Source organism: Rhincodon typus, chromosome 41 (genome assembly GCF_021869965.1).
Source record: "Rhincodon typus isolate 14 chromosome 41, sRhiTyp1.1, whole genome shotgun sequence".
NCBI classification, from domain to species: Eukaryota; Metazoa; Chordata; class Chondrichthyes; order Orectolobiformes; family Rhincodontidae; genus Rhincodon; species Rhincodon typus.
This window is the reverse complement of record NC_063372.1, coordinates 1992574-2006573: the sequence shown is the minus strand read 5'-3', so window position 1 is coordinate 2006573 and position 14000 is coordinate 1992574. Positions and strand designations below refer to the sequence as shown.

The 14000-nt window shown below is 48.3% G+C and overlaps 1 protein-coding gene across 1 annotated transcript; it reads right to left on the bottom strand.

Moving 5' to 3' along the window:
- Positions 1-9: 9 nt before the first annotated feature.
- On the bottom strand, positions 10-12099 carry LOC109924196 (activin receptor type-1B-like). The gene is made up of 8 exons (XM_048618832.1): positions 12057-12099; positions 11212-11493; positions 10123-10353; positions 9046-9213; positions 5796-5952; positions 3697-3821; positions 2207-2337; positions 10-529 (listed from the first exon to the last, which is right to left on the bottom strand). The coding sequence occupies exons 1-8, from the start codon at positions 12097-12099 to the stop codon at positions 404-406; spliced, it is 1263 nt and encodes a 420-aa protein (XP_048474789.1). The 3' UTR covers positions 10-403.
- Positions 12100-14000: the final 1901 nt, after the last annotated feature.

Below are 14000 nucleotides of genomic sequence, written 5' to 3'. Positions count from 1 at the left end.
AATCAATCAAATACAATCAATCATTGTTTGCTGAAAAAAAAAAAACAAACAAGCAGCTACCAATTCTTAAAAATCATCGTTGCCAGGAAGCCATTTTGTCCATTCCAAGTGACGGAAAAAGTGGTAGTTTGCTTTTGAAATTTAATCCATAATACTTACCGTAGTTCGCTTAGCTTCTGCTTTCCTCAAAAATCATCCCCCACCCCCCACCACCCTGTTGCATTCCCTCCTGCCACACCAGCACCCCCCTTACCCCAAATACAACAGTCAACACTTCTGCAGGATTGGCTCCTTGTGTAGTGAGGTAGACGTTGCTCTGCAGCTAAAGTGGCAGGTGGTGTAGGTTTGCATCCACAATGCCATGCTTCCCTGCTTCGTTCACACACTCTCTCTCCCTCTCTCCTTAGATCTTCACATCCTCTTGAATGCTAAGCTGAGACAATGCTTTCTTGATGCGTAGAGCTGTCAACCTGGCAGCCCCGTTGGCATACCAACACTCCCGCATGATCTTGGTCATGACTCGCAATGCCTGGTGGGCCAAGGTTTGAGGGTGGGGGGGGGGGGGGGGGGGGCAATGAAGGGGAGGAGCTTGTATCACATACAAGGCCAAAAGAGGTAACCCTCCCACTCCCTCAGCCCCAGGAGGGGGAACCCTCCACACTTTTCCTTCAGGTCTCCTGGATGAGGTACCTGGGAAACAGCCTAGATCTCCAACCAGTTCCACATCAAAATTCTGAAGGGAAGGTCATGGGGAGGGCAATGCAGGGGGGTCACAGGAGCTCATGTGAACTCAGGAAAACCTCTCCACATCATGGGCAGAGAATCTGTTCCTTGTGGCGATGGTCGGGGGATAAATATTGGGCAGGACAGAGGAGCAGGGAAGCTCTCCCCTTCTAAACAGTGCCGCAGGGATCTTTCATATACACAAAAGGGGACAGACAGGGTCTTGCCTGGAAGGCAGTACCAACCATGCCACCTACGTGCCCATGGAAGACTGCACACTCCCCACCCCCCTCGTTCATTCACAGGATGTGGGCATTGCTGGCTACACCAGAATTTATTGCCCCATCCCTGAGGGCTTTTAAGAGTCAACCCCATTGACTGTGGGTCTGGAGTCACATGTAGGCCAGACCAGGTAAGGATGACAGTGTCCTTCCCTAAAAGGACATTAGTGAACCAGATAGGTTTTAAAAAAACCTTTGACAAATGGATTCACGGTCATTAGACTCCGAATTCCAGATTTTCAGTGAATTCAATTTCCAGCATAGAAGAATTCGAACCCAGGTCCCCAGAATGTCACCTGGGTCTCTGGATTAATTGTCTACTGATAGTACCACTAGGCCATCATCTCCCCGATTACCGCATTACACCGGCCTGTTGCTAGGCTATAATAATTTGTGTTTCGTTAGTGAACTTAGGCCTGCAGGCTGCATAAACAAACACTGATGTCAACGGCTCCTTTCCAGAAGCTAAGGCATTTAAAGGACAGCAGAGCCTTCTTAACAGGAAAAAAGTTAGCCAGGGTCGCCTCTTTGAACATTCTCCCTTGTAGAGTCCAGTTGCCAACCTAGCTTCCTGTTATGGTATCAATTGTTGTTCCCCTCAAGATTTGGTATTCTTGCAATTCTGTCCTGACGAGGGCCAAACTGAAAGAGCTTCAACAATCTGTCTCGTTTTTCAGCAAAATAGAACCTCTGTACCACCACGCAACTAAAAGGATCAGTTGCTAATTCCAAATTGGAGACAGGTAAATTTTTGTTGAACCAAAAAAAGTATTAAGGGACATGGGCCAAAAGCAGACAGAATTCAGTGTGGAAGCAGGCCATTCGGCCCATCAAGTCCACACCAATCTTCTATAGAGCATCCCACCCAGACCCTACCTCATCCCTGTAACTCTGCATTTCCCCATGGCCAATCCACCTAACCTGCACATCTTTGGACTGTGGGAGGAAACTGGAGCACCCGGAGGAAACCCACGCAGACACAGGGAGAATGTGCAGACTCCACACAGATGGTCACCAGAGGGTGGAATTGAACCCGGGTCCCTGGTGCTGCAAGGTAGCAATGCGAACTACTGAGCTATTGTGCTACCCTATGGCAATCTATGGAGTTAGGCCACAGATCAGCCATGATCTCGTTGAATGGCAGAACAGGTTTGAGGGGCTGAAGGGCCTACCCCTATTCCTACATTCAACTCCAGACTTACCTCGTTAGTGTGCCAAACAGTGGGAACATTTGGCCTCAGGTTCTGTTCACAAACAACCTTCCTCATTTCCTCTATGGAGGGGTCAGAGGGCACGAGGTCAAAGTAGGGCAGCTGATAATCCTCATGGATTCCTAGGAGCAAACATTAAACATGCTGTAAAATAGTTCACCGCCTTAATATAATTGGAAAGGATTAAGACAAAAAAAACTCAAAAGCACCAACATTTCGCAAAAGGAACATAAACAAGGACAATTCTTGCAAGCAAAGGCACGAAAATCCCTGTCATGCATCAAAATTCAGATGTGGAAAATTGCCACGTCAACAACAGGGAGCGAGTTGGCATCTTCAGTGAAGGAAGAAAGTGCACACCCAGACAGATAATGACCACCTTGCCGCCATCCTGGTACTCGCCCATTCCATCCCCCGCACCAGCTTGGGTCGCCAACTCTGATTGGCCAGATTCCCAGAGGTTTTATCACATGACCGGTCACCCCAGACCACCCTGACCCCACACTCCTGTAATTGGTCCATCTCCTCAATGCACTGTCTCCCATAGGTGAACCCAATTGGATCAAATCATGTCTGTCCAAGAAGAAAGCGTTTTCCACCTCTCCCAACACCTCAACAGCCCCCAGTCCCTGCACTGAATGTTTTCAAACAGGGGTGCCGTTATAGGAATTTATAAAATCATGAGGGGCATGGATAGGGTGAATAGCCAAGGTCTTTTCCCCAGGGTTGGGGAGTCCAAAACTAGGGGGCACAGGTTTAAGGTGGGAGGGGAAAGATTTAAAACAGACCTTAGGGGCAACTTTTTCCACACAGAAGGTGGTGCGTGTATGGAATGAGCTGCCAGAGGAAGTGGTAGAGGCTGGTACAATTACAGCATTTAAAAAGGCATCTGGATGGGTACATGAAGGATATGGGCCAAATGCAGGCAAATGGGACTAGTTCAGATTGGGAAACTTAGTTGACATGGATGGGTTGGACTGAAGGGTTTGTTTTCGTGCTACGTGACTCAATGATAAAGCCTTTTCAACACCCTAGCAGCATCTGGGAGGTAAATCTCCAATCCCTGAAGGGTTGGCAACTTCATGCCAGCCAGAAATGCCAGTACAGAAGAGGGTACCTCAGGGCATTGGAGGTGGAAGACCAAAAAGAACCGCACCCTGCTCAGATTAAATTCTGCTGGGGTAAAGGGGATTAAAAAAAAAAGAAGGAAGGGTTACTGAACATAGGTGGGTAGATAGAGATCACCTGTGATCCATTTGAAGGATGGAACAGACTCAAGGGGCTGAATGGCCTTTTTCCTGTGCTTCAAAAGTGAGCGTTCGAGCCTCGATACTTGATTCATATTGAACAAAACCATAACATTGGTGAAGCCAAGAGCTCACCGCGCAGATACCAGAGTACACAGTGTGTCGGGGTGGGGGAGCTGGGTGGGTGCACAGAACATGCGGAGGGAACAGCAACGTCTGGTAACAGCTCAGTACCTCCTGCAGAGCATCTTCGAGCAATCTCCCAATACACCAGCCCCAGGGCGTAAATGTCAGCGCACTTGAAGGAATCAAAGTGTTGCATATTGATCGTCTCGTCCAGTACTTCAGGGGCCATGTAGCTTCAAAGAGAAAAAGGGAGACATGCTCTTAAAAAAAAAACTGCAGAAAATAGAGATAAAACCAGACTGAAAGCAAAAAAGGTCAATGTCGAGCTAAAACACATCGCCGTAGTCTTTCCAAAGAGGTCAGCAAAGGTTCACCAGGAAGATCGTAAGAACTGCTGATGCTGGAGTCAGAGGTAACACAGCGTGGAGCTGGAGGAACACAGCAGGCCAGGCAGCATCAGAGGAGCAGGAAAGCTGACGTTTCGGGTCGAGACCCTTCTTCAGAAATGGGGGAGGGGGAAGGGGCCTCAGAAATAAAGAGAGAGAGGAGGGATGGGGCTGGGGAAGGTAGGTGGGATGGTGATAGGTGAGTGCAGGTAAGCAGTGGTAGGGATTGGTCAGTGAGGTGGGAGAGAAGGTGGACAGATTGTGTCAGGTCAAGGAGGGTTGGTCATGGGATGAGGCCGGGGGTGGGGAGATTTTGAAACTGGTAAAATCCACATTTAGGCCATCGGGCTGTAGGCTCCAGAGGCGGAATACGAGGTGCTTCTCCTCCAGTTTCTGTGTAGCATCATTGGGACACTGGAGGAGGCCCAGGATGGACATGTCACCCAGGGAGTGGGAGGGGGAGTTGAAACGGTTTGCGACTGGAAAGTGTTGTCGTCATTTGTTGCGAACAGAGTGCAGGTGCTTTACAAAGCGGTCTCCGCTTGGCCTCACCGACGTAGAGGAGGCCACATCGGGAGCAGCGGATACAATAGACCACATTGACGCATGTGCAGGTGAACCTCGGTCTGATATGGAAGGTTTTTTTTGGGGCCTGGGGACGGAAGTGAGGGGGGAGGTGTAGGGGCAGATGTAGCACTTCCTGCGGTTGCAGGGAAAGATGCCGGAGGTGGTGGGGTTGGTGGGGAGTGTGGAGCAGACGAGGGTGTCGAGGTCGGTGGTCGAAAATTCTCTCAACCGCATCTCTTGCGTTTCCCCACCTCAGCCCTTACATCCCCTGCCCGCAACAAAGACAGAATCCCCCTTGTCCTCATGTATCACCCCAATAACTCCGGAGGGCAGGGGTTCTGATCTCACATGTAGACTAGACCAGGTAAAGATGGCAGACTGCCCTCCCTAAAAAAGGACATGACTCCGGTATCTAAAGGGAGCGAACTACGAGGATACAAGCACAAATTTCACTAAATATATACAATGAGACTAAACCATGGCTTAGGGATATCATCAGCTCCAAAAAGAGAAGACATAACACTTCCAGAGGGGAAAAAAAAGCAGCAAGCCTGAGGATTGGGAGCATTTTGGAATTCAGCCAAAGGCAAAAAGTCCAAACAACAGGAAGAAAATAGAGTACGAGTAAAATTGCAGGGAAGATATAGAAACTTTTACAGTTAGTTCCAAGTACATGAAGAGAAAAAAGGATGAGTAAAGCTAAATATAAAGTTTCTTACAGTCAGAACAAAAAAAAAATGGAAGAACTGAACACAACTGTTAGCTTGCTACAGCACAGTCTTATTGAAATGTTCAAGACAAAATCCCACTCCTAACGCGAGTGTTTTCATCTCCTGGACTCCAGGCTGCAATTTAAATGACTCGATTGGTTTAAACCAACTCTTTACCCCTGACAGACAATCCATTTTCAAAACAAAAAAAATCAGTTTTCTAATCAGAACAAAACGCCAGAAACTAGTGCATGCAATGAGAAATGTCTTCACCCAAAAATACAACGTGTGGAATTCTCTACCACAGAAAGCAGTGAAGGCCAAAACATGTTTTCAAAAAAAAAAAAAGGAGTTTGATAGCGTTCGTAGGGATAAAAGGGATCAAAGGATGTGGGGGAAGAAAGTGGGAACAGGGGATGGAGTTGGATGATCAGCCATGATCCTATGGACATGGCAGAGCAGGCTCGAAGGGCCGAAATGGGTTGCTAGGATAACAGGGGTGGGGGTGGGGTGTGTGTGTGTGTGTGTGTGAAGGAGGTGGTACCGTTTTGTGCCCACTCTCTGATTGGGAGCAATGTCGATGGTGTCGGTCAGTGAGTCATGCCGAACGGCGAGGCCCAGGTCAGCAATGGCGCACGTGCCATTCTTCTTCACCAAGATGTTTTTGCTCTTCAGGTCTCGGTGGGCAATGCCAGGTTTGCCTGCAAGGATACAAGGCAACATGGGATCACACACACAGCAGAAAGCACCCAATGAACACACTCAGTGGGACCCAACAGAAGTCAGTCATTCTGCCCAATGTTTTGATAAAGATTCAAAAATGCATTGTTCTCAAATGTTGTTGAGCATTTCCAGCACTTGCAATTTTTGTTGTTTCTTTTTTAAAATGCTTCTAGCCAATAAACACATGGACATCTCTATCCAAGGTCTTCTGACAGTGGGTAGTGTCCCCACCTCTGAGCTAGAAGTTAAATTTCTACTCCAGGACCTGATGGATAAGGAAGGGTGTGTTTAGAAACACGGTCAAACCAGTGGCTATCCCACATGTTCCAACAGGGGGCAGTAGGAGCAGGAGAAGATTCCACCTCGGCTACACTGGACCCTCCGTCATCACTCTCCATTGCTCCAGACTATAGACAGCATGTGGGTAAACATTTGCGTGTTACCACACCAGTTCAGGACACACCCCAGGCAAACTGTAATGTGCCTCCAACACATGCCCAACTCGCCCGGACATCCACCCACTATGCCAAAGCAAGTCTTAGTAGTCTTAGCTCAAGTCAGCACCCAAACTACACCCCCTACACCCCATCCCCGCCGGCCAGGGCAGGTATCTCATTTAGCAATCAGGAGCTTGCAGCTTGTGGGAGTGGGGGCTCTGTGCATGCACTGTGTGTGTGACAGTCCCTTCATAACGGAGCCTGTGTTGTGCAAGGACCGTGACATAAAGCACAACGTTCCCTCTTCTAAATGAGGCCAAATCCCTGGCATATGATATGATCATAGGGAGGTGATATCTCAGCGACCTGGTGAACGGGACAGAAACTTTGGAGCGAATTGTGGTGGACCCCAAGCAAAGAGAGAAAGGAAGGAAAAAAAGACAAACTTTGATTTAAAAACAATAACAGATGCTAAAAGCTTGGGAATTCTCCCACAAATGTTGCTCGATCACCTGATGGATTCTATGTCCGAGACCTCGATAACCAAAGCAAGTGTGGGTCATGCCTCGTAGGGATTACGAACTGAACCGAAATCAGTGGATGTATCCGGTAACATGGGGCAAATTGCCTGTACAAGAGTAATCCGCCAACGCTTGCTACGTTGTTGCACCACACAAACTATTTACTTAGATCATAGAATCCCTACAGTGTGAAAACAGGCCCTTTGGCCCAACAAGTCCACACTGACCCTCAGAGCATCCCACCCAGACCCATCCCCCTATAACCCACCCATCTACACCTCCCTGAACACTACGGGCAATTTAGCATGGCCAATCCACCCTAACCTACACATCTTTGGACTGTGGGAGGAAAGCAGAGCACCCGGAGGAAACCCAAGCAGTCACGGAGAGAACGTGCAAATTCCACACAGACAGTCACCCAAGGGTGGAATTGAACCCGGGTCCCTGGCGCTGTGAGGCAGCAGTGCTAACCATGGAGCCACCATGCCACCCCATCATTTACTTGGCTAAACACAGTTGGAAGATGGACTGTCACTGGCTGCAAGAGACAACAGTACTCTCAATTTCTGTTTGCTGTCACCCAGGTTACAGCAAAACTATAAACAACAGAATTCAGGGACCAACAACTTGACAGTTTTCAGACAAGACCTCACGCGGCTTGGTGCGGATAAATAGGAGAAGGGAGCAGAGGCTTGGTCAAGGAGCTAGGTCAATAAATAAAAAGGAGGGTTCAGGGAGGGAATCCCAGAGCCCAGACAACTTAAGCAATGGTGAAGTGAAAAGTTACTGCAGATGCTGGAATCTGTACTGAAAACAAAACAAAAAAATTGCTGGAAATTACAGTGGGTCAGGCAGTAAGCTAACATCTTGACTCGAAACAATAGTACTCTCTCTCTCTCTCTCTGTGGATGCTGCTTGACTCGCTGTGATTTCCAGCAATTTTTTTTGTTTTGTTTTCAACCGAGAAGTGATCGCATTCCATCCTCCTGTACATGCCCAAGTCTACAAGTTGTACATGGCTGAAGGCCTGAGGCGAATGGACAAAAGGAGCAGCGCTTCGAAAGCTTGTGATTTCAAAATAAATCTGTCGGACTATAATCTGGTGTTGTACGACTTCAACTTAACTGCGTACCCCTTTCGCACGGTGCTTAAAGTCTAGCCTTCCCTTGAAATGTTATTTCCTGTGCTAGCAAATTCCCACGTTCTAACTACCCCAAGCAAAGCAGCTTAAGAGCGCAAATGCTTCCTGTTGTGTAATTGCATTCCTGTGCAAGAGGGAGTGGAAAACAATTTAATCCCTTGACTTGCAGACGATTTAAACCTGTGTCTTGTAAAGTTGCTCACCCAGCTTGCCTGCCAGTCACCACAGGACGGGCTGGAATAGTTTCTTTGTAGAAGTGGCGTGACCCTCTTCCTGTGCCCTCCCTCAGATCTAAAAGGAGCTTGACAGGTTCCCTTCTTTGGGAGAACTAATTTTCCAGCCCGCTTCACCCTTTGCTATCCAGTTACACGTGGACAATGTGTAGAACCCAGGGAACCAGCGGGAGAGAAGTGGCATTGCAAAGGTGCCCACTTCATGAGGGAGCTGTGCCAATGTCCAGCTTGGCTGCAATGCCACAGACCAGTCACCTGACAACCGTAGTCTGAAAACAGGGGGCATAATTTAAGAATAAAAAAAGAAAGAGGTGGGTGGATTGGGAAGGTGCCAATTCGGTCTGAGACAATGAGAAATTCTTTTACTCAGGGGGTTGGGAATCTGTTGAATTCTCCACCAGAGGGCTGAGTCTTTGAGTTGGTTTAAAAAAAATGGTAGAGCGTGATAGATTTCTGCTGACGAGTGGCACACAGGGTTATGAGGACGCGGTGGTTAAAATGTGCTCAGTCAGAAAATACAACAGATGCAAGACAGGGAGTGTTCCTTGTTTGTGATTCGATTTGATTTATTATTGTCACACGTACCTAAGTACAGTGAAAAGTTTTGTTTTGCACGCAGCACAGGCAGATCGCACCACACAAAAAAAAAAATTGTACGGAATTAGGTGGGAGCTGCAACACAGCTCCAGTATTCCTGGCTATTTTTACATCAGGACAGAACGACTTTGTCTTGCCTTACCCTGAGTGCCCACGATCTCCATATGCAGGTGTGCCAACCCACTGACAGCAGAGAGTGCCAACTTGATCAGGCCTTCAACAGTGACTGTATACCTGTTCAGGTAGTCGAAGAGAGAGCCGTGCTCATGGTAGTCAGACACCAACCACAACTGAGTCCACGTCCCATTATCTGGAGTGCAAAAGCATTTGGGCAAAAAAAAAAAAAGGATTACAACAAAAGCAACGCAATTTAAAAATAAAACTGATACAAGAAAGTGAGCGTTCTTTGTAGCAACTGAGGCAGAAAACTCTCAATTCACAGAATGGCCACATAAGTCATAGGAGCTACAGGAAGGGAACATTATTCTTGCTCTGTACATCTCAGCCAAGATCCTGCTCATCCTTTCTTCCTCACGTATTGGTCTGTCAAGACACATTGGCCAAACCGGTTTGGCCAGCCAGATGTCAAATAGAAATCCAGCTTTCAAAACTTTGGCCCGCTGTCTTCAGATGCCGAGGCCCCAGGCTCCAGAGTTTCTGAGGCCCCAAGCTCTGGAATGCCCTCCCTTTAACAAAAAAAAAAATAAAATTCTTCACTCTCCCTTTAAGGCACCTCTAAAAACCACACTTATCGGATCAAGATTTCAGTCACTCTTCCCAAACGTGCTGGAATGTGACACACTTTCAAATTCTGGGTCAGGTCATCTTTCTTCGAGTGAAAGAGTTTGCTGCTTTAGGGAGAGGCGCTATAACAATGCAAGTCGCCGTTTTTGTTTAAACTCGCACACTTGGACTATAATTGATTGAATCACATTATTTGTAAAAACTTGTTCAGGCACCAGTTGGATCCATTGAACAAAATGGAAGTGGTCGCACGTTCCCCCTGACTCCTCCCCCAAAACCCAATTGCCATCCCAAAGTGGCAGCTCAAGAACATTCCAAAGGCACACTGAATGCCAGTTGGCACTTCAGACAATGCCATGGATCTCAAGATCAGCTGCTCCATTTCACTTGGGGCATCGAGGAGGTTTACACTACACACAAGGTGGTCATTCGGCTAAGAACGGCAAGCAAAACAAAAACAAAATGGCTGCCATACCTTTATTGTCTGCAGCGATGAATCCCAAAATATTTTCGTGACGCAACATGACGGTCTGGTAGATCTCTGCCTCTCTGAACCACGAGCGCTCTTCCCGGGAGGAGAAGATTTTGACAGCAATGTCACCACCTCGCCATTTACCTCGCCACACTTCGCCAAAGCGGCCTTTGCCAATTATTTCTTGGAGGACAATGGTCCTGGCGATGGTCCGTCGCACAAACAGCGGCAGGCCTGCAGGGAGAACGAAATCATTGCCCATCGATTCCCGGGCCGGGCCTCGCCATTTCAGCAGACGGAGCTGCCGAAACACTCGCACAGTGCCACACGGGGAAGCTATTTCTGAGGGACGCTGGCAGTAACTGGGCAACTCTGCCCATCACCAATATTTTTTCCCTTCCCCTCTGCAGTGGGGAGGGTGGGGGATGGGGCGGATGAATATTGGGCCAGGAGACTGGAGATACGTCTCAACTTCTCCTCAAATGAGCACCAGGGGGATCTTGGACGTTGAGCCCAAAGTGCAGACAAATCTTTGGGTTAATGCCCCAAAAAGATGCCACCTCCAGTCAGGCAACACGCCCTCGGTGGTTTTTCCAACCCCCCCAAATCAGCTGGTTTTCCAGATGCAGATCCAGATCACTGCCATACGACTCCACAGAGCAGGGGCATGATGGGAGAATGTGTGGGCAGTGGGGAGCATGTGCAGAACAGCACTGTCAACAGCAATGGCGCTTCCCAGAGGCCACATTGACTACAGTCAGAGAGACTCCAAGAAAGAGTCAGCACCTTCAGGTGGAGTGGAAACACATGGTGGTCTTCAATGAACAGGGAGTCACGGATTGCAGGCCACCAGGGAGGGAGTGGGGGGCTGCAATGGCACCTCTAATGGGCAGTTGATGACCCAAACACCTTAATCCCAGGCAAAGCTAGTTAGAGGGAGAGGGAGAGGGAGAGGGAGGAAAGGGGGGGGGGGGGGGGGGGGGGGGTCAGGGTCCTTGATTCAACGCATTGCTCACCCTCCAATCACCCATCACCCTCCCACCCCTTTGGTTCCCTTGTCACACAGCAACCCTGGCTAACCCAGAGCCCTACCGGATCCCGATCCCGAAGTGGTCATATCGAACATGAGGTCCTTCAAGGACTTCCCCTCGGAGATGTACATGTGGTCGCATGATGGCTCCTCCATATCGAGCTGGTTACGGTCATGGTAGACCCGCTGGTGGTGGTAGTGGCACAGGAAAACCGTCACCATCAACAGCACACACAGGAGAAACACCGGGCCAGCGATCACCGCGGCTAGCTCCACTGGGCCCCAACCATCAAATGCATCATCTGTTGGACCTGGTGTTGGGGGCAAAAGAGAGCGAGAAAAGGCTGCGGTTAATTCAAATCAAAATGCCCACAGTTACTAACTTTTCAAAATGGCCACCCACACAGCATTCTAAACCTCAAAACTTCCCACCATCGTTGAACTAAATTGAAAATAAACAAACATGGGGGACACACTCTTGCATTATGACTCAACACCATCCAAGTCCTGGGAGAATGATGCCAATCTCAACCTTCCATCATGCCACTCACCCATGGTGACAGAGTCCTCAGTTTGGACTGTGGCACTGCCCAAAGTCAAAACAAAACACTCACAGTCTCCCCTCTTACACGTCAAGAGCAGTACCGGGTGGGCATGCCACCCAGAGTGGCAAAAGAGGTTGTAAAGCAATCGTCCAAAACCAAAAAAAAAAAAAAAAAAGTGGGTGCAGAGGAGCATGGCACTGACCACACATACTTACCCCTCAAACCCATGATGCCACTTGACGTTCAAGAGGAAATAAAAAAAAAGAAGAGGTGCCAACTGCAAATGGGTGACCCCCACCGAAGCTGTACAGTGCCAGTAAATGCCCACAGTTGGATGGTCAACAATGCCAAGTGCCACGTGCCATCCTTCCGAAGTATTGGAGGCTCAAGAGAAGCTTCAGCCATCGCCACGGGGCAATAAGAAGAAAATTCCCTCGATACAAGCCGCTTTGCCATTTGCGCTACAACAAAATGGCGGCCTCGGAGCAGTAGATCCAACTGAAGCAAAATCGGGAGAGAGTGGCACAGGGTGGCTTGTGTCGCCCATCCCGCCCCTCACCCTCACTACCGAGTCACCCACCACTCACCAACCCTCACCCACAGGGCTAAGAGTTAAATATCAAAACTAGCAATGAGCTTTTCAAAAAAAAAAAAAAGGTGGGAAGTGGGCAACAATGTAATTTCACAAATCCTGCCCCAGTTCTCTTCTCTGAAGCTGTTATGCATGGAGAAAGCTTCCGAAGTTATTAATTTGGCAGGGAACCCCCTCCCCATCCCCAAAAGTTTGAGACAGGACCCATTACCAATTGACTATTGTGTGCCATCCATGAGGGTGGCACCAGGTGCCCAACAAACACATTCTAGAAACACCAGCACTGCCATGAGTTTGGCCCCAATGCCCAGTTTGCGACTAGAGATTGGCAGGTACTGCATTGCCTCAGCTGTTTAAATCTGCCCCAGGGCACCATGTTGAATTGGTAGCCACGAGAATTTAATGAGTACATAGGGAGTGTGGGAAAGAAACTACCTTTATGTGCATCACACACAGCCCCCAGCTCCATAGCAACCACCCATACAGCTCCCCAAAGACAATGTTGTCCATCTTGCAAATTTGATTTCCTACTCTTGGCTTGAGTCTCCAAAGATTGCAAGGGGTGGCGGGGGGAGCAATCAAGGGAAAAATAAAAATAAAAAGCATTTATTTTGCAAAGGAGGAATGCGCTGGTTGGTTGGTAGGCAGGCAGGCATGCATTGGATTGGTTAAAAAGAAAAGGTGCTGCCATGGAGAATGCACTCGTTGATGGCGATTGACAGTTAATAATCAGGCTTTGTTTAATTTTAAGAGCAGGCATAATTTGTTGAATTGAAATAGGAGCATGTTCTCTTGGTCTGAAAAGAACAGGCCTTGTGTACTCAGAAGGAATGTAGCTTCCGCTTGTGTGCAAACGTGCCATACCGTGAGCCCAACTGATATCCTTAGCTCGGTTACCAGCGTAATCCTTTATGCACTCCGGATTAGCCAGCAAATATTGTCCAATTGCAGAAGCCCAGGCAATTTTGAGCGCTTTGCATGTGCAGATGGTTGGGTACAGTCAGTACTTTGCTTGTTGCGAACAGTCAAAAGGGACATGCTGTTTGATAGTCAGGCCATCATTTGGGACAGACTGCCCACACAGCTGGCATCACATGGGCACTGAAATTCACACACCACACTTGCTGGCAGGATCCTATTGGTGGCAAACCCCTACTCACCTTGCTGCTGCACAGTCACAAAACAACTACCCTTACTTCAACCTGTTGAGACACCCAAGCCGGAGATAGGTTTGACACCTTTCAGACTTTAGGGCCATGACTGTAGGAATCTCAATGGGTAAATCGACCAGTGAACTTTGGTTTGCACTAAGGCAGACTTTCAGAACCGCTAGCCAATTTTCTCAAGTAAGGACACAAAAAAACACGTGTGGGTACTGTGCCAGTTTAAACTCAAAATGGGTGATAGCCATTTTCTGGTTCATTTCTCAGGATAACGCCCTGGCCAGCATCAACATGCCTGGTTTAAAGTTTAAACAAAAAAGTGTGGCCGTTAATTGTCAATCAACAGTAAAGGGTGCATTTTTCTACAGCAACACCTCAACCAGGGTCCAATCGGTACTCCATCCTCACGCAGTACAAATGTCCACTTTTCCCTCAAATTGGTCTTCTTGCGAACTGTCCTGATGAGTGGCAAGACGAAATGCTTCAACAAAGTGGGTCTTATTTTCTTAGATCACCTTCATTTAGCGCACATCTCAGGGGTCTCCCCCCAC

Excerpts from the sequence above, each read along its gene's own strand:
- LOC109924196 (XM_048618832.1), bottom strand. The coding sequence starts at position 12,099 with ATGGCTGAAGCTTCTCTTGAGCCTCCAATACTTCGGAAGGATG. Across the intron at positions 10,354-11,211 it reads CACTTCGGGATCGGGATCCG|GCCTGCCGCTGTTTGTGCGA; the intron begins GTAGGGCTCTGG and ends TTCTCCCTGCAG. Across the intron at positions 5,953-9,045 it reads GGAGATCGTGGGCACTCAGG|GCAAACCTGGCATTGCCCAC; the intron begins GTAAGGCAAGAC and ends GTATCCTTGCAG.